This window comes from Onychostoma macrolepis, chromosome 05 (assembly GCF_012432095.1).
Source record: "Onychostoma macrolepis isolate SWU-2019 chromosome 05, ASM1243209v1, whole genome shotgun sequence".
In the NCBI taxonomy this organism is placed as follows: Eukaryota; Metazoa; Chordata; class Actinopteri; order Cypriniformes; family Cyprinidae; genus Onychostoma; species Onychostoma macrolepis.
In genome coordinates this window covers 5,853,530-5,873,296 of record NC_081159.1, presented here as the reverse complement: position 1 = coordinate 5,873,296, position 19,767 = coordinate 5,853,530, and the positions used below count along the sequence as shown (strand labels likewise).

The window sequence follows — 19,767 nt, the reverse complement described above, 5'->3', positions numbered from 1 at the left end:
GTTACACCAGATACGGACTGGTTTTGGACCCCCCCCCCCAATACAGTAAAACTGCACATTTTAGAGTGGCCTTTTATTGTGGCCAGCCTAAGGCACACCTGTGCAATAATCATGCTGTCTAATCAGCATCTTGATATGCCACACCTGTGAGGTGGATGGATTATCTCGGCAAAGGAGAAGTGCTCACTAACACAGATTTAGACAGATTTGTGAACAATATTTGAGAGAAATAGGCCTTTTGTGTACATAGAAAAAGTTTTAGATCTTTGAGTTCAGCTCATGAAAAATGGGGGCAAAAACAAAAGTGTTGCATTTATAATTTTGTTCAGTGTAGTTTTCTCATTATATACTGAAGGATGTTTTGATTATATTTAATTATAGCCAAGCTGTGACCTTTAAAACCATAGTTGGGGACTAGTTTTGGATGGGTTTGTTAATAGGGTAAAATGTTGATTCTGTACAGAGTTACTATCTATTCTGAAATTTACCTGAGAATCAATGAAACTGTTAATCGCTAAATATCTGTTGTTCAAATGTTTGAATGAGACACATGGGGTACAAATGTCTGAGAACACATTGAAAATCTTTAACCCAGAAATAAACAAGTTTCAGAAACTAAAACAAAAAAGGTTATGATGTTTTAGGTCAAATTGTTCTTGCTTCCACTGAAGCACAATATACATAATCAGCATCAGACCAAATACTAACCCTACAGCATACTATCGAAATGCATGCTTGACATTATTGAAGCTAAACATCTCTAACATTAAAACAAGAAGAAAAAAAAATTCTAGTTTGTACAATTAGTTAGTACTAAAAAATATAACTTGCACAATATATGCACATTTTCACAAGTGATCAGAGATTTCTGGAGCCCATTGTACAGTGTGAGTTTGTCTGTGAAGACTGATGAGATAACCGCAGGATGTCTAGTAGTTTTTCTGCTTTTCAGCTGCAAATGTTACTCAAATGTTTCAAGCCCCAATAGCTTCATCCAGCTGACAAGACATCAGCGAGTGTGTGAGTTTCAAACTTACTCTGGTTTGTCTCCGAGTAAGTTCTCTGAAGGTCTTTCAAAAGCTGCTCAGCAACAGAAAGCAGAGATGAGCCCATAATGCACCTGAAAACTAAACACACACACACGTTTGTTTTTGTGAAAAGTGGGGACATCCCATAGGCGTAATGGTTTTTATACTGTACAAACTGTATATGCTATTGCCCTACACCAACCCTACACCTAAACCTACCCCTTACAGGAAACTTTGTGCTATTTCAGATTTTCAATACACTCCATTCTGTGTGATTTATAAGCGTTTTGAAAAGTGGGGACATGGGGTAATGTCCTAAAAAGTCACCTTCTCCTTGTAATACCTGTCATACCCTTGTCATTATACAAATTTATGTCCTCATTGGTCAGATATTCTTTATATGAGAATTACTGTACATGATTTTAAAATTTGAAAGCTTGTCTGGGGATCTGTATTATTACGTTACATTACGTAATGATTTGTCTTTAGTATCTTTCTTTCACATATCTGTAAATGTGGAGTTAATTACAAAGTAAAGAAAACTATTAGAATGCTCAGTAATGTTGAGAAAGTGTTTATATTTGACATTCGTCTAATAAATATATCTGTAAACTACATGAAAACCAACCAATACTACCACTATCTAGACATCGTATCTTCCAAAGTAACTTCGACACGATTCGATAGCAGCTTCTAAAAGCATCAACTGACCCGATATCTGCTGAATATGTAAATATTTAACGTTCAGCGACACACACAAATAAAAACATTTACCGTGTTCATGTTTCCCGCACCGCCGCCGTATGTTCTTCTTCTTCGCTAGTTTGTGTGGCGCATAACATACTGTTGGTTTATTGCACCACCTACGGTACAAACAGCATGGCCAAATTATTCTCATTAATATATATATATATATATATATATATATATATATATATATATATATATATATATATATATATATATATATATATTACTTCAGAGAGTACAATTTCCTTCTTTAATATTAGTTAAACTCTCAAAATATTTTAGCATGTTTTTAAAACCAAAGAAATCAATTACCCAAGTACCTGAAAAAGCTTTCCTTAACTTGTTAAACTGGCAGATGGATTTAAGAGACGATTATTTTCTTAAACTGATGCTCAAATTGTAAAGTAACCTGTTTATTTACATCAGATATTAAACTGAAGCCTGTTAAATTTGTATCATTTGAAAACCTAAAATTGTACCATTTTACATTCAGCAGTTGTTGATTTGGTGGGTTTTCATTCATACATTACATTTGGATCAAGTAGCTATTGATTTGGACAAATTATTATTAGATGACTCAACTAAATGGCAAACCATATCAACGAAGAATTTAAATAAAATTAAAATAACAAAACCTGTTTTTGATGCACTAGAAAAATATTTTTATTTTGAAATGAACCATAAAAACACGTTTCAACCATTAACACGTAAACAACTTTTTTTTTGTTTTTGAACACATTTTCACAACAAACGTCGAACACAGACGTACAGTCCAATGATTCACGCGTCGCCGGTCTTCGGCGTGTTTCTCCGCGGACAGTAGTGGCGGGTGTGCGCCCAGTCTCCGGTGGCGGAGCAGAACGGACACACGTAGCTCCTCAGGATCGGGCAGAGGATCCGGCCGTCTCGGGCTTTCAGTCTGTGACTCATGTACACCACCGGCGTCTCTCCGTTTTGTCGGCAGAATCCGCAGGAGTCCCGCGGGGTCCGCAGGTCGCGGCTGGAGGAGGCGGAGGTGCTGGAGACGCTGCTGCTGGAGCCGGCTCTCGTGAAACCCTCCGCTGGCGTCCCGCGGACATCTGCGGCTTGTGCTCCGTCGCGATGCTGCAGCAGCTCCGACAGGGTCCTGCGGAGGTCCATGTAGTCCCGCCACATCAGGAAACAGCCGTCAGCTGCGGGGATGCTCTTCTCGCGCTCGGTCAGGGAGGAGGACTGCATCGTGTCCGGTTTGAGGCAGGTGTGTGTCACCCATCATCACCCCGAGCTATTTAAAGCAGACTCCAGACAGGAATGTGGTCTGTCTGGGGCACCGAACACCTGGCCCTCGCTTGACCGAGGTCGTCGCAAGGTCACCAGGGTCAGGCACGCGCTCCTGTATGTTGTGATCGTGTCATTTACTGAGCGGCACGTGCCAGACTGAGAGCACGTGAGCGCCGCTGTCTGTCTGCCTGTCTGTCTCTTGCAAACATTGTAACATTTTCAACAAGCGCATGCCAACTTTTGCTATTAGAAATAAGTTGCTAGAAAAAATGTCACTGAGCACTTTAAAAACCTAATGCATGCAGTGTAAAAGCCGTTTTTACATAACTTCCATAGCAGGGTAACTGTCACAGAAGGATGCCTTCGAATTTCCCAGTAGCTGAGCTCCCATTCAATTCAAATGCATGTTTGGTAGTCGGCGCATTGTCAGCCCCACAGTTATCTGGATTGTCACCTCGAATCACAGTGACTCACACACACTCCGGGCTGTTGCTCAGACGCCACACACATCACGGCACAGACATCAGCGGCAGTCTGCGCCGCATCTCGGTCTCCGGTCCAGCGCACAGTCAGCTGTGCAGCGCCAAACCGAGCCGCGATTAGCGTCTAGTCCGCCACCTCTGCGAACCGTTAAAACTGAGCGTGGAGGTTTATAAACTGAGATTTTGATATCCATCATTATAATGTAGGCTATATACACCTATTATAGTTATGTAGCCTATATTAAATATTTATACATTTTAAAATGTTTGCTAACCAGAAAAGTTAGCGAAGTGAACTCGTGATGGTTTAAAGAGGTAACCATAGCAACAGTGTGCAGCCGGAGCGCTTTCAGTAAGGATTTGTATAATACGTTTTATCTTCCTGTCATTCTTCATTTTGCAAATGTGTCAGAACAGTCCCAGTTTATAAACTCTGCGATAAAGTTCATTTGTGAGTCAATTCCCAGATTCCTGTATCTGTTTCTTTGAATGCTAATACTTTCTGACTCTTTTGTTAAAAGTTGTTTCTCACACACACACACACACACACACACACGAATATATATATATATATGTGCAACATAACTTTAAACAAAAGACTATGCCAATATGATACTAAATAAGTGTACACCGTCAAAAAATAGGTACCCCTCAAGGTACAATTATTGCTCATAAGGTTTAATCTTTCAACCTTATTTACCCCTAAAAGATTCATAAGGTAGGCTAATAGCATGTAATAACTGTTAAATGCACTTTTAATAAAACACAAAGATGTGTCTTTAGTCACTGTTGTCACATCTTTAGGATGATACTCCCAAAAGTATATTTACAACAATGTAGGCTATTAAATGTAGTGCTGTCAAACGATTAATCGCATCCAAAATAAAAGTTTTTGTTTACATAATATGAGTGTGTGTGTGTTTATTATGTATATATAAATACAAACACATGCATGTATATATTTAAGAAAAATATGCTATGTTTATATATTACAGTTTTTCTGGATTGCTAACACATAACTGATTCATTTGTCCCAATTTTCCAAACCATTCATACAGTTCTCAAAACAAAGACACGTTTCTCAAAACTTTTAACACATTTCACCTGTTTTCACACACGCTCCAATTTGCTCAGTGTTTTCTGCAAAACTCTACACAAAAACGCCATCATTTTGCACAGAGTTAACCATGTTCTCGTTCAGAAAACACAAACACATAATATAATTAACTCAAGCTGTCACAAGCTGAACACAATCAACACACAATTATGCATGTGGTAACACTAAGTAGCAAAACTGATGACACACACATCAGAATCTCAGGTAATATAAAAAGGCCACAGGTGATCATTTGCTTTGGAAAATGGACCCTAACGGTGAAAGAGCAGAAAGAATTGGGAGACAGAGGGGAAGCGGAAGAGGAAGAGGAAGAGGAAGAGGCCAAAGAACATTTGTTCCTGAGGAAATACGGGCAACACTAGTTGACAATGTTCTTGTGCATGGGATGACCATGAGGGAAGCTGGCCAACGAGTTCAGCCGAATGTGAGCAGATTTACAGTCGCGTCTATCATTCGAACATTTAGAGAAGAAAACAGGTACCTGATATTTGGCAAGGACACTGTGCAGTAATCTACAGGGTTTTTATGCTATTTAGACATACAGTTACAATAAAATTTAGATAAGAGAACCTTCATTGTTCTTCAGTGTACAGACCTGTATCGTGCTGTAAATCCCAAGTGTTGCAGTATTAGTTCTTCTATGTGCTGTATTTTTGCAGAGTTTAGGGGCAACTGCCAGGGGGAGGCAGACAACGTCTTCTGACAGAAGACCAAGAAACTGCGATTGTAAATATGGTCATTGCTAGTAATGCAATTAGACTGCGTGAAATTCAGAGAAGAATTATTGAAGATCAACAAGGCTTCTCAGAAATTGATCGTATAAGTATTTCTACAATTGACCGTATCCTGCATCGTAACAGACTTCGATTGAAACAGGTATATAGGGTGCCTTTTGAAAGGAATTCAGAGCAAATCAAGAATCAGCGAGTGCATATGTACAGGTACTAAGTGTAACTCACTAATGTGTTATTTAGTGCTGCAATTTGATAATGTACTCTTACAGGTAAAGTTATTCTTATTGCTTATACTGTACACATGTACTCAAAACATATTTCTGCAGAACATGTTCGAGTTTGATGGCAGAGACACCCTGCATGAATATATATTTATTGATGAGGCTGGGTTTAATCTAACTAAAAGGAGGAGAAGGGGGAGGAACATTATTGGACGCCGTGCCATTGTGGAGGTCCCTGGTTAGCGTGGGGGCAATGTGACACTGTGCGCTGCCATCAGTCACCATGGGGTTCTCCACCATCATGCAACCTTGGGCCCTTACAACACACAACATCTCTTGGATTTCCTCAACCATCTCTATGGTTCCATTATCCAGCATGAAGCAAGAGAGACTATCTTTGTCAATCCCATAGAGGAGTTTTTTTCTGCATGGCGGTGGAAAGTATGATCGAAACCCTTACGAACGGGCAAACCTTTTGCAAGCAATGGACGAGGCCTGTGGTGACATTGCTATAGAGTCGATCCAAGACTGGATAAGACACAGCAGAGCATATTTCCCCGCTCCCTTGCAAGAGAAAACATTTACTGTGATGTAGATGAAGGTATGTGGCCTGATCCTGCCCAGAGACGTGATGCTGAGGGTGTCGAGGATGCTGATCAGTAACTGATCAGTGTTTTTTTTTTTTTTTTTTTTTTTGCGTGTGTAAACAGTCTTTTGTTGCATACTGAGTTCATACTCAGTTCTTTTTTTTTGGAAAGTGTATATACATATTAAAGTCCTGTAATAAAAATAAAAACAATTCTATACGCTTCTCCTTTATTTTATTGTACCTCCACCCTTCCGCTGATTCCTGATTACCAGTAAGAGGTTTTAGTAACAGTGTTTTGAATTGATCTCACTGGTGTTTTCTAGGCAGTGGAGTAGTCTGTGTATTTGGCAGGTTTGTGCATCATCTGAGGCCAAAGTTTGTTTTTGACTGAAGATCATTTGTTTTTGACTAGAATATTTGGTTTTGACCTGGAAGTTTGAGGTTTGTGCAAGTTGGTGTGTAGTTTTGAGATTGTGTTTATAGTTGTGAGAAAATGGTGAATTGTTTCATGAATTGTGTGTTAGCAATAGAGAAAAACTGTTAATATATAAAATATATAAATGTATATACATGTAAATATTTTCAAAACATATACTGTATGTAAGTGTATTTATATATACATAATAAATAAACACATTACACATACATATATTATGTAAACAAAAACTTTTATTTTGGATGTGATTAATCGTTTGACAGCACTAATTAAATGAGCTGAATATGTTTTTAGAACATCTAGTTTTGTACAATGTATAAAACACTAAATTAAGCAGAAATATGTTAGCCTACATTATACGTTTAAAGAAAAGCTGGAATGAGTAGCTATAAGCCAACTGAGATTTGATAATACTTATCAAAACCCTGGAACTTTAGGCCTTCAGAAACAAAGTGAAGAGACCAGAAAGGGCCATCAGAACTACTGCCAAGTTGCCTAGTGTGAGAGGAATCCACTGCCTACGCTGCAAAAAACAGTTTTATTGAAGTGTCTTGGAGTGAACAAGATAAACAAATGTCAGCATAGATAGATAGATAGATAGATAGATAGATAGATCAAATCTAAATTAAAATTAAAAATTAAAAATTATCATAAATTGACAAAACCTTTTGCACGTGGAAAAAAGAGACGATGTACTGTACCCTTGTCTGAAGGAATTTGTAACAGCTCTACAAACTATTGGGATTTCATTATTGCTAAGGTATCGTTGGGAAAACTTCTTTCTAGAGGATAAACTTTAGATTCGGTATGTTCATATTAATTAAGAAAGCACTGAGTCTGACTCGCTTTGCATATTAGTTCTGTCGTCTTGATTCGTTAAAGATCAGACAGGCACGCCTCCAGCGCGCATGCGCACTACACCGTGTTGCATAAACGCGGATTCGGCGGTCGTCAAGGAGCAGCAGTTTTATGTAGTTTATTAGTTAACTCTTTGCTCGTCTTCTAAGCAAAGTGTCCTTGTATCTACAACCTATTTCTCATTAAACCAATTTCCTTAAGTTACAAAGGTCATTCAGACATGAGAGACGAGGATGAAAGAGACAGTAGGAAGATGAGAAGAAAAACAGTTCCGGATGATTTCCAGGCGCCTGGGAAAAAGAGACAGAAAATAAAAGACAAAAACGAGGGAAAGAGCGGCGCAGTGCAGAAATCAGACGGTATCTATCTATCTATCTATCTATCTATCTATCTATCTATCTATCTATCTATCTATCTTAGTGGTATCAGCGTTGGTGACCTTTTATGTTTTCAAATCTTTTTCACATTTGCTTCACGTTATCAACAAGCATCCAATATTATTACTATACTATATACTGTACTATATTATTATATACTATACTGGCATACTCTTTATTAAAACAAAATCAAAATTGTATAACTTCATACCGTTTAAACTTTTTTTTCTCATTTCATTTACTAGAATAAAAATAAAATAACTAATATTTATTGTAGTTTTATAGTTTTCTGTTACTAGTAAATGTTGTTTAACTTTTATAATTAGTAGGTCACTGACCTTTTAAGGCCATTAGCAACTAATGTAACTTTAGGTGTCATAATGGTCACAGGTGAAGCTGTAATTTTAGTGATCTGAGTGCTCACAAAATACCCTACACTCACTCACATATCTTCATTTAAGGCAAAGATAGTCTCTTATCTCTCAGTGCACTTGTCCTCTGAAGGGCTGCGGACATTTCAAGTCATCGTAAGTAAATTTAATTTGGATGTGGTCGAAAGTGATCTGACTAGTTGATTTGTTCACTTTGCAATTAGTTTGTCCATTAAAACCATTAAGTTTGATTTGCCCATTTGATAATATGCATAAGAGGCATGTATTATTGCGTTGACAGGGTAATCAGCCAATCATAATGATGAGGAGCACATAATAGGCGGGCATTATTGCATTAATAGGATAATGAGCCAGTCAGTGCAGTAGATGCATTTGCCTCATCACATGATATGTATTTTTTCACAGCCTCCCACCCCCAGTATCCGCGGTACACTTCGGCTGCATCCAAAATCGCATACTACCCTACTATATAGTAGGTGAAAAACAGTATGTGACAAAAGAAGTATGCCTGAATTCGCAGTACTTATAAAAACTGATGTTGGTAGGTCACGTGACAATGATGAATGCAGTAGATGACATTCATACTTGACACGTTCATACTATATAGAGCATACTCTTTTTCTGGTTGCAAAGTAATTACTTATTCAAAAAAGTACCTACTCAAGAGACTATGCGATTTTGGATGCAGCCTCAGTTTTAGGACGTGTGAACGCCTGAGATCAGTGGAGTCAAAAGTAACACTGCCTTGCCTTTTGAAACTTTACCCACTAAATGTTGGACAGTGTTAGTTTGTACGTTATTTGACCTCATGCGTAATATTATTATTATTATTTTACGCTGCACTTTTTCTCATCCAACACATTATTTACTTATCCACATTTGCAGAAGAAAATAGACTTTATTTATATATGTAAATATATATTAATGTATGTTCTTGACAGACAGACAGTTGTTATTTTGCACGTTTCCTTATCGTAATTTACATATTTTATATTTATGTTTCAGAGATGAAGGCTTTTTAGGTTAGCCAGATTACTTGGAGATTGTGTTTTGTAATGTGTTTTTCTCTGATCCTCAGGTCTTATTGGTAAAGCTGACTCTACAAAAACTAAAGTGAAGCTTTCTAGCAAAGACAAGGACAAAGGGAAAAAATAAATCTGCCCACTCCAAAGACTTGTCTGAGGATGATAAGAAAGACAACTCAGATGGTGGCAAAAATACCTCTGAAATAAAGAGGAATGAGAAAGGACAACTTGTGTTTAAAGGTGAAGTTAAGAATGTTTTGTGCCATAGGTTTATGATTTGTTCATTCATTCACTAATTTTTCATTTTTCTGTTGTTGCAGGCCACCCAGAGTTCACACCTAACATGACTCCTAAAGAGGTTTTACAGGCAGGCAGTTTTGGGGGTACCTATTTTAGGCCCATCTACTCCAGTATCACAAGTATGTCTCACTGTGATCAGTTGTTAGCTTCAGTTATTGCACAATGGAGACTTTAAATGTAATGAAAGAAAATTTGTTTAATTGAAATTCAAAACATGAACAGTGCCTATATAACATAATTATCCCTTTGTAATTCTTTTTCTTTTTCTCTTTCTTTCTTTCTTTCTTTTTTTTTTTTGTTTAAACAGCATTTTAAATTTTATGCTCATTTTTAGAGTGGACTTTATCTACGTAATCTAAACTTTACCGCCAATTGGTTTTCAAAGTCACATAAATAGTTACTTAAGATCTATGTTACATGTTATGCGTGTAGCGTGTATGTTATGTAACACGCTCTGAAATTGACTGAGATTGGTTGCAGCAAACAAATGCTATCTGGGCGCTTCACCAGTTACTTCTGTCTGAGAAAACCACTGTTAAAATGTCATATGATATCTACTCTTTACCAGAAGGCATGTGAGGAACTATATTCTGATGAGACCAAAATTAAGCCTTTTGGCAATCAGACTAAACACCATGTTTGGTGTAAGCCAATAACTGTGCATCCTTCGAAGCACAACATTAAGTATGACACTAGGAACATTATGCTATGTGGCTGCTTCTCTTTAACCGGCCCTTATGAAGGTAGAGGGTAGGGATGTCCCGATCAGGTTTTTTTGCCCTCGAGTCCGAGTCCGAGTCATTTGATTTTGATTATCTACCGATACCGAGTCCCGATCCGATACTTCTATAATACATAAAAAAAGAATAACGAAGAGCAAAGAAACAGATCCAGGATGTTCCGTATTTTTTATTTAATTCACCTTATTTTAACATTCAACATCTCTGTTAACAAACAAAGCACTTCTGTGAGGTAGCTTGAACAATCAAGTAATAAATAACAAATTCTTCACTTTTGGACTTTAGTGCAACAGTAAATATAAAAAAAAGTCTAATATAAAAACAAATATCACCTCAACTTAAAATACCCGGTGTTCTGTCGATTTGTGCTACCCTGTCAGATTTTGCTACCTCCCATTAAAACAGTAGGTAGTAGCTACAATTCTACAATGAAAAATGCTACCTGTCAAATTATGATTTATTAATGTCTACACCTACCCCAACCCTAAACCCACCCATACAGTAATGCAGATATATTAAATATTGTTGTTCAGCATGAGAAAAAAGACGCAATATTGATGTGCGCAGTAAGCCCTGGTAGGAAAATCTACTGCGGTCAGGCCAGCCGCCAAGTCGAAAAGCGCTCTTCTGGCGAACGCGATTTTTTTTTTTTTTCCCAACACACAGTCCGTAACTGTCTGATGTGGAATTACAAAATAAGAGCCTCCCAAATCTCATATACGTGTTGTTTTGTGTCTACATTCAATAAGCTGTAAAAAGAAGAGTTCTAGATTGCACAGACCAGTTCCACCTCAGATTGAGAGTACACCTTCCCACAGTGTCAGCTGCATCGTTTCAGGACTGTCTGATATGGAATTACAAAATAAGAGCCTCCCAAATCTCATATACATGTTGTTTTGTGTCGACTTTCAAAAAGCTATAAAAAGAAGAGTTCTAGATTGCACAGACCAGTTCCACATCAGATTGAGTACACCTTCTCACAGTGTCAGTTGCATCGTTTCAGGACTGTCTGATGTGGAATTACAAAATAAGAGCCTCCCAAATCTCATATACGTGTTGTTTTGTGTCTACTTTCAAAAGCTATAAAAGAAGAGTTCTAGATTGCACAGACCAGTTCCACCTCAGATTGAGAGGACACCTTCTCACAGTGTCAGCTGCATCGTTTCAGGACTGTCTGATGTGGAATTACAAAATAAGAGCCTCCCAAATCTCATATACGTGTTGTTTTGTGTCTACATTCAATAAGCTGTAAAGAAGAGTTCTAGATTGCACAGACCAGTTCCACCTCAGATTGAGTACACCTTCTCACAGTGTCAGTTGCATCGTTTCAGGACTGTCTGATGTGGAATTACAAAATAAGAGCCTCCCAAATCTCATACATACGCTTCTGCATCTTTACTTTCAAAAGCTATAAAAGAAGAGTTCTAGATTGCACAGACCAGTTCCACATCAGATTGAGAGTACACCTTCCCACAGTGTCAGCTGCATCGTTTCAGGACTGTCTGATGTGGAATTACAAAATAAGAGCCTCCCAAATCTCATACATACGCTTCTGCATCTTTACTTTCAAAAGCTATAAAAGAAGAGTTCTAGATTGCACAGACCAGTTCCACATCAGATTGAGTACACCTTCTCACAGTGTCAGTTGCATCGTTTCAGGACTGTCTGATGTGGAATTACAAAATAAGAGCCTCCCAAATCTCATATACGTGTTGTTTTGTGTCTACTTTCAAAAAGCTATAAAAAGAAGAGTTCTAGATTGCACAGACCAGTTCCACCTCAGATTGAGAGGACACCTTCTCACAGTGTCAGCTGCATCGTTTCAGGACTGTCTGATATGGAATTACAAAATAAGAGCCTCCCAAATCTCATACATACGCTTCTGCATCTTTACTTTCAAAAAGCTATAAAAACAAAACTCTTACATTGCACAGACCACTTTCACCACAGATTGAGAGGACACCTTGACACGGTGTCAACTACACAATGACAAGATGTTCCGATGTTGAATTTCACATATATAAATGTTTAATATTATCATCATTTAGACTTTTCTTTCACATTTTTCACAAAACAGTGTTTATACTCAATTTAATCAAATGATTTACAATTTAAAACTATCAACAATAATTTAAAAGAACAACTGCACACTTCAACCAAAAAAAAAAATCAAATTCTTTTTAATGAAAGAATTTAAGAGCACAATATGCAGTTCCAGTTGTTAGCTCTGGCCTGTTCAAAACAACATGTATATGAGATTTGGGAGGCTCTTATTTTGTAATTCCACATCAGACAGTCCTGAAACGATGCAGCTGACACTGTGAGAAGGTGTTCTCTCAATCTGAGGTGGAACTGGTCTGTGCAATCTAGAACTCTTCTTTTTATAGCTTTTTGAAAGTCGACATAAAACATCACATGTATGAAAGTTGTAGGGCTCTTATTTTGTAATTCCATATCAGACAGTCCTGAAACGATGCAGCTGACACTGTGAGAAGGTGTCCTCTCAATCTGAGGTGGAACTGGTCTGTGCAATCTAGAACTCTTCTTTTTATAGCTTTTTGAAAGTAGACACAAAACAACATGTATATGAGATTTGGGAGGCTCTTATTTTGTAATTCCACATCAGACAGTCCTGAAACGATGCAGCTGACACTGTGAGAAGGTGTCCTCTCAATCTGAGGTGGAACTGGTGTGTGCAATCTAGAACTCTTCTTTTATAGCTTTTTGAAAGTAGACACAAAACAACATGTATATGAAAGTTGTGGGGCTCTTATTTTGTAATTCCATATCAGACAGTACTGAAACGATGCATCTTACACTGTGAGAAGGTGTCCTCTCAATCTGAGGTGGAACTGGTCTGTGCAATCTAGAACTCTTCTTTTTATAGCTTTTTGAAAGTAGACACAAAACAACATGTATATGAGATTTGGGAGGCTCTTATTTTGTAATTCCACATCAGACAGTCCTGAAACGATGCATTTGACACTGTGAGAAGGTGTCCTCTCAATCTGAGGTGGAACTGGTCTGTGCAATCTAGAACTCTTCTTTTATAGGGGAATCGCGTTCGCCAGAAGAGCGCTTGCATTCACATCAGTTCTCTGACGGATTTACCGTAATAAGCAGTTTATGCGCGACCGTAGAAAAAAAAGGCGGCTAGATTGACCGAGCTTTTCGACTTGGCGGCTGGCCTGACCGCAGTGAAAATCTGACGGGTAACGTTAGGATAAAATGTCAGGACACCGGCAGGCATGTAAACAAATAAAAAAAAAAAAAAGTGCCACAGTGTTTGCAAAGCCAGTAAAGTGCTTTTAGGAACTGCACTCCTAATTCTTATTGTCATCACAGTAGTAAGTTTCACAGAAGGAAATGTATGTTTTTCTTAATGAAAACTAACATCTCTACCTCAGACATACTCGCGCTTTCCGCTTCAAGCTGCTTCCGTGTTCTACTTTGCCGGCATTTAACCAATAGCGTCTCTGCATCAAAGTGATGTCATGCCGCACGCGTTGCTGTTTCTGTGTGGAGTCAAGAGGTCTAACTCTGTGCCACCGCATAACTATAGATGTGTTAAAAAAAATAATGAGAATATATATACATATATATCCGAGTCCTGATCGGGAGGTAACGTCCGATTCCGATCGAGTCTGAAACTACGTGATCGGGCCCGATTTCCGATCACGTGATCGGATCTGGACATCCCTAGTAGAGGGTAAAATAAATGTAGCAAACTGCAGGGGAAAAAATGGGTTAAAAACATGAATGTTAATGGTCCTAAGTGACTTAAAGAAAGACTTTTACTCACCCTAAAAGTTTACTCACCCTCAGACCATTCAAGGTATAGATTAGTTTGCTTCTTCATTGGAACAGATTTGGAGAAATGTAGCATTACATCACTTACTCACCAGTGGATCCTCTTCAGTGAATGGGTGTTGTCAGAGTGAGAGTCCAAACAGCTGATAAAAACCACAATAATCCACAAATAATCCACACGACTTTAGTCCATCATTTAGCATCTTGTAAAGCAAAAGCTGCACGTTTGTAATAAATAAATCCTTCAATAGGACATTTTTTTAAACTTCAGACCATTGCTTCCAGCTAAAATACAAGTCTTAAATTCATAATATTGCTTTCTCTAGTGAAAAAAGTTGTCTTGTCTACAACCCTAATTCCAGAGAAGTTGGGACGTTTTGTAAAATGCAATCAAATCAATAATCTGTGATTTGTTCATTCTCTTTAACTTTTACTTAATTGACAAAAGTACAGAGAAAAGATTTCCAAAGTTTTCACTGACCAACGTAAATGTATTTTGTAAATATGAACAACTTTTGTTTTTGACGGCTGCAACGCATTCCAAAAAAGTTGGGACAGAGGCAAAATACAAGTGAAAAGGTTATAGAATATCCATGTTAAACTGTTTTGAAACAGTTTACAGTGGCTATGTTCTCGAAATGTCCCGTTCACACAGCAGCTTACAGTTGCATTTGGAATTCTGTCTATATGAACGTGAAACAGGAGTCAAGCCCGTATTCCTTACCAGTAACCATAGCGACAGAGACCAAAGTAAAATCAAAGATGACAATGGCCATAAAACTGAAATTCTTATCACTTTCTGACACGACAGCAGCTTTTAAATTTGGGTAGAGAGCGGAGCATTTGAGGAGGAGTTCCAGGAGTTCCCTCTTGTCATACAGTGCAAGAGAGCCGCTTTGCCGCACAAACACGCGTCTACCGTGGTGCGTGCTTTCATGTGTGATTTCGGTGACTTACAGTGACGGAGAAATGAGCTGCGTGTCATCTTAAAAGTTTTAGATCCCGTCAGTTTTCTACCGTAGCCGCTCCCGTTTTGTGTTCTGCGCGCGACTTAAATACTCTGCTCTCCACCCAAATTTAAAAGCTGCTGTCTTGATGAAGATTTGACGGAAGAACTCGCGGCTCGATTGGACTTCATGTCAGAAGTGATCAAACTTTCAGTATTATGGACGTCAAAATCTTTTTACTTTGGTCACTGTCACTATGGTTACTGGTAAGGAATACGGGCTTGACAGTATTCCAAATGCAGCTGTAAGCTGCTGTGTGAACGGGTCATTTCGAGACTCACACCTGTAAGTAAATGCGGTTGTCAATCCCAAAAACTGACAGTGTGAACATAGCCATATTGGGAAAAGATTCAGGGAATCCAGAGAAATCACAGTACATGTAGGGCAAGGCAGGAAACCTCAGTTGAATGTGCTTGACCTTTGAGCCCTCAGATGGCATTGCATAAGAAACGGTCATGTTGTGGTGTTAAATATAGCCACATGGGCTCAGGAGTACTTGAGAAAACCACTGTCATTTACCACAGTCTGCTGCTGCATCAAGAAATGTAACTTGAATATCTGTTACTCTGAGAGAAAGCTATACATCAATTCTATGCAGCGATGCTGCTGAGTTCTCTGGGCCAGAGCTCATCTCAGATAGTCAAAAAGACAGTGAAAATGTGTGCTGTATTCAGATGAGTCCACATTTCAACTTGTTTCCAGGAAAAATGGAATTTGAGTTCTCAGTTCCAAAGACCAAAGGGACCATCCAGACTTTCATTAGCGACAGAAGCAAAAGCAAACGTCTGTCATGGTACGGTGGTGCAGCAGATCAAACAGCATGGGTGACTGGCATATGTGCGAAGGTACTATTGACATGGAGGCATATACTGGGATTGTACAGAGACATATACTGCCATCAAGATGATGTCTTTCATGGGAAGTCCATGGTTATTAGATCAAGACAATGCCAGCTCTCATTCTGCATGTGCTACAACAGCGTGGTTTCGTAGACTCAGAGTAAATGTGTTAGACTGGCCTGCCTGCAGTCCAGATCTGACTCCTATTGAAAATGAGAATCATGAAAAGGAGAATCAGACAACGACTATCATAGACTGTTTAGCTTCTGAAGTCTTGTATCAAGCGAGACTGGACAAAAATTTTGCTTGCAAAACTTTAACAATTAGTATCCTCAATTCCCAAACAATGAAACATTTTAATTAAAAGGAAGGTTGATGTGACACAGTATTAAACCTGCCTCTTTCTCGACTTTTTTGGGGTGTGTTTTAGCCATTAAAATCAAAATTTGTTCATATTTACAAAATACATTTACGTTGGTCAGTGAAAACTTTGGTTTAACTTTTGTTAATTGAATAAAAGTTAAAGAGAATGAACAAATCACAGATTCTTGATTTTATTGCATTTTACAAAATGTCCCAACTTCTCTGGAATTAGGGTTGTAAGTCAGGAGAGAAATATCCACAGGTCAAGCACATTTTACAAGCAAAACCAGTCCAAAACGGTTTTAAACAAATACGTTCGTTTGGCTGTTTACTGTACTTTCCGCTTAAAAACTCTTCACAAGTACTTCAGACTTGAGCAAGGAAAACAGGACAAGTCTTTACTACTTTTTTTTTTTTTTTACATTTTTCCACATGTTCTTTGGCAGTCAGAGAGGTTGATTATATGCACTCAAATGTCTAACAGTAGTTCTGCAATCAACTGTAAATCTTAAAGAATTCACGAGAGTTTTTTTTTTTTTTTTTTTTAACAGAGCAACATTACAAAGATGCTTGGCAGGAGCTTCCCAAAGACTGGCTGGATGGACTAAACATCTCTAAACAGGTGCTAATCATTAGCATTACATTTCAATAGTAAATACGTTTTTCAAAGTTAACCTAAACATTTTCATGACACGAGTCTGTAGCGGATAAAAGACCTGAATGCACTCTCTTTGTGTGTATGATTTATGCCGTTGACTCATTGTTTTGCTCCATTTGGATCATAGATCACAGTAGAGACTTCAATTCCTAGACTGTTGTGTATTAGTACTTCTTTTTATCATCATCATTAATATCATTTTTACAGATCTACTGCTATATTTATGTGTTATTTACCTCATGTTGTTTTATGTAGTTTTTTATGTCAGCAGATTAACCGGGTCATTTAAGTGGTTTTATTCCTTTAGTTTGAAGCTCAGGGCTATAAGCTTGTGATGAGACTCTCATGCAAAAGGGAAAACCATGAAATTTTAGCCATAAGACCTCACTTGCACTTGATAAAAATGAATGGATAGTTGACTGCCACATGCTAAAGTTGACAACAGCTAGATTGCCACAAGCCAGCAATCATTCACAGTTGACAGAAACATCACATTCACTTCCAACTTGGAGCTGCTGTTGTGTGCTTGAATTTGAGAAATAATTTAAACATTTGTGCATTACTAAGCAGGTTTTATGAGAGTTTTTTCATTTTTTTAATTATTTGGGTTTATTTCAGGTGGCTTCATCCACTTACAGGGAAAACGTGAACACCTATAAAGTAAAATGTGGAGGCAGTCTAGAGATGTGGGAAAGCAGTGGCTGGATTGTGCCCCAGGATCCATATGGCTGGTTCCAGTGGTACTGCAGGCAAGAGCTGCTGCAACTCACTATTCACTATTGTTCAGATGTTTGGGTTTAAAAATGTCATTTGTTCATTTAGTAAGGACATATTTAAAGGGTTAGTTCACCCCAAAATGAAAATTCTGTCATTAATTACTCACCCTCATGTCGTTCCAAACCCGTAAGACCTTCGTACATCTTCGGAACAGAAATTAAGATGTTTTTGATGAAATCGGACCCTCTTGAGCTATCTGACCCTCCATAGACAGCAACACAACTGAAATGTTCCCAGGTCCAGAAACGTAGTAAATACATCGGTAAAACAGTCCATGTGACATCGCAACTTCGCAAAACTGAAGTTGAGCCACTGATGTCACATGGACTGTTTTACCGATGTATTTACTACGTTTCTGGACCTGGGAACATTTCAGTTGTGTTGCTGTCTATGGAGGGTCAGATAGCTCTCTGATTTCATCAAAAACATCTTAATTTGTGTTCTGAAGATGAACGAAGGTCTTATGGGTTTGAAACGACATGAGGGTGAGTAATTCATGACAAAATTTTCATTTTGGGGTGAACTAACCCTTTAACTAATCAAAATTGGCAGGAAAGTTGCACAAAATAACATTGTTGCAAAAAAGCAATTTCACTTTTCTATTAATCAAAGAAAAAAAAATATCAAGCAGCACATCGATAATAAGAGATGTTTTTTTAAGCACCAACTCAGCATATTAGAATGATTTCTGAAGGATCATGTGACACTGAGTCTTTTTTACACATTTTTGTTCCATCTTCCCTGCAGGTTTTACCAGGGCAGGCAAACAGAGGACGATGCACGCCAGATCAGTCGCTGGGCCAAATGTGCAGGAGTCAAAGGTCGGTGGCGGCAGAATCTCATCACCAAAGTGGTACGGTCCGGTTGTGCTTGTGACAACCCCACTGTTTCCCCGGTGGTCAGACAGACGCTGCAGCACTGGGGCTACAAACTCACCCTGGAGGACTATAAGGAAGGAGCAAAGAGAGTCAAACCCAAATAAGATTAACAGACTTCCAGATTGGCATCATTCAATTTATCACATACTGCAGAAGAAAGCTGGCCTTACTGCACGGAAATAAACTCACAAATCTGATTAAATAATTGATGCTTTGTCTAACCGAGGGACTTGTTTAGCGAGTAGACCTGTGGTAATAGTACTGCTGTATTTGGTTCCCATTGGACATGTTTTCTGTAAGCTGTTTTGGTAAATAGAAAAGTTAGAATAATAGTCTATTTTTAAAATTTGGATCCAAAGCCCAATTGTTTTTTCTTGTCGCAGTTGTACACTTGCGTGCCTTGGAGGAATGTGGAGAACGGCTCTGTAATCGGATGTGGGCATTGTTACAATTATTTTTATTTTGACAATAATTTATTTTTCTAGGTTTATTTTGAATACATGCTGAACGTGATTATCTATTTGAATACACTCTGTCATATACAAACTTTTCAATCTGAAGTTTATTAAAGGATTTGTTTTTTTTTTGGTGACACTACGCATTGTTCCATTTGGTTTTAGAAACAGGTGGAACTTAATCAGAAACATTTATTATATATGAGTCATTTCTGTTATGCAGTACATTTTCATGCCTCCTTGTACTGATATATCAGATATTAGTTTATGTACTCGTTCTTTGATGTTTTATGGTATTGGTTGGTTTGTCTCACTTTCTATCCTATTAGATACAATTTCAGAAATGTGAATGATAATATATAAAAATCAAACAATTATAAAAATAAACTTGATGGGCTCATTAAAATGAACCCCAAATCCCTCACTTCAGTTACTTATTTCCAATACGTATAAAGTTCTTGTCATTGTGTAAACAATAAAATTATAATTAATAAAGGTTAAAAGAATCACCAGATAAAAAGTGTACATTGGTTAATTTCTCTTAATTGAAATCGACACTCGTTTTTTTAATTGCGTTTTCTTTGTTCAACACTGGTCGGCGCCAGGAGTTCCCAATTTTAACATCAGCATTTTTCAATTCACGCCGCTCACTAACTTGTTTTTTCGTCATT

The 19,767-nt window shown here is 38.0% G+C and overlaps 3 protein-coding genes across 3 annotated transcripts in view; 1 reads left to right on the top strand and 2 right to left on the bottom strand.

The window, feature by feature from the left end:
* The window catches only part of zswim7 (zinc finger, SWIM-type containing 7), a 30,566-nt gene extending 28,668 nt beyond the window's left edge, over positions 1-1,898 (bottom strand). The window contains exons 1-2 of the mRNA XM_058777395.1: positions 1,803-1,898; positions 1,038-1,127 (exon numbers count right to left, since the gene is read on the bottom strand). Of these exons, the coding sequence (XP_058633378.1) occupies positions 1,038-1,113 (76 nt within the window). The 5' untranslated portion in view covers positions 1,114-1,127; positions 1,803-1,898. The remainder of the gene's footprint in view (positions 1-1,037; positions 1,128-1,802) is intronic.
* A 399-nt stretch (positions 1,899-2,297) lies between these two features.
* On the bottom strand, positions 2,298-3,725 carry nanos2 (nanos homolog 2). Its single transcript, XM_058777052.1, has one exon. The coding sequence runs from the start codon at positions 2,994-2,996 to the stop codon at positions 2,559-2,561; it is 438 nt and encodes a 145-aa protein (XP_058633035.1). The 5' UTR covers positions 2,997-3,725; the 3' UTR covers positions 2,298-2,558.
* A 3,786-nt stretch (positions 3,726-7,511) lies between these two features.
* zgc:113208 (uncharacterized protein LOC550591 homolog) lies at positions 7,512-19,640 on the top strand. Its single transcript, XM_058776821.1, is given in 7 exon segments — positions 7,512-7,834; positions 9,323-9,392; positions 9,394-9,509; positions 9,590-9,688; positions 16,880-16,950; positions 17,605-17,735; positions 18,511-19,640. Coding segments are annotated over 7 exon segments (861 nt in total). The 5' UTR covers positions 7,512-7,695; the 3' UTR covers positions 18,746-19,640.
* Positions 19,641-19,767: the final 127 nt, after the last annotated feature.

What these genes read in the sequence shown, in the direction of transcription:
- nanos2 (XM_058777052.1), bottom strand. Translation starts at nt 2,996, where the DNA reads ATGCAGTCCTCCTCCCTGACCGAGCGCGAGAAGAGCATCCCCGCAGCT.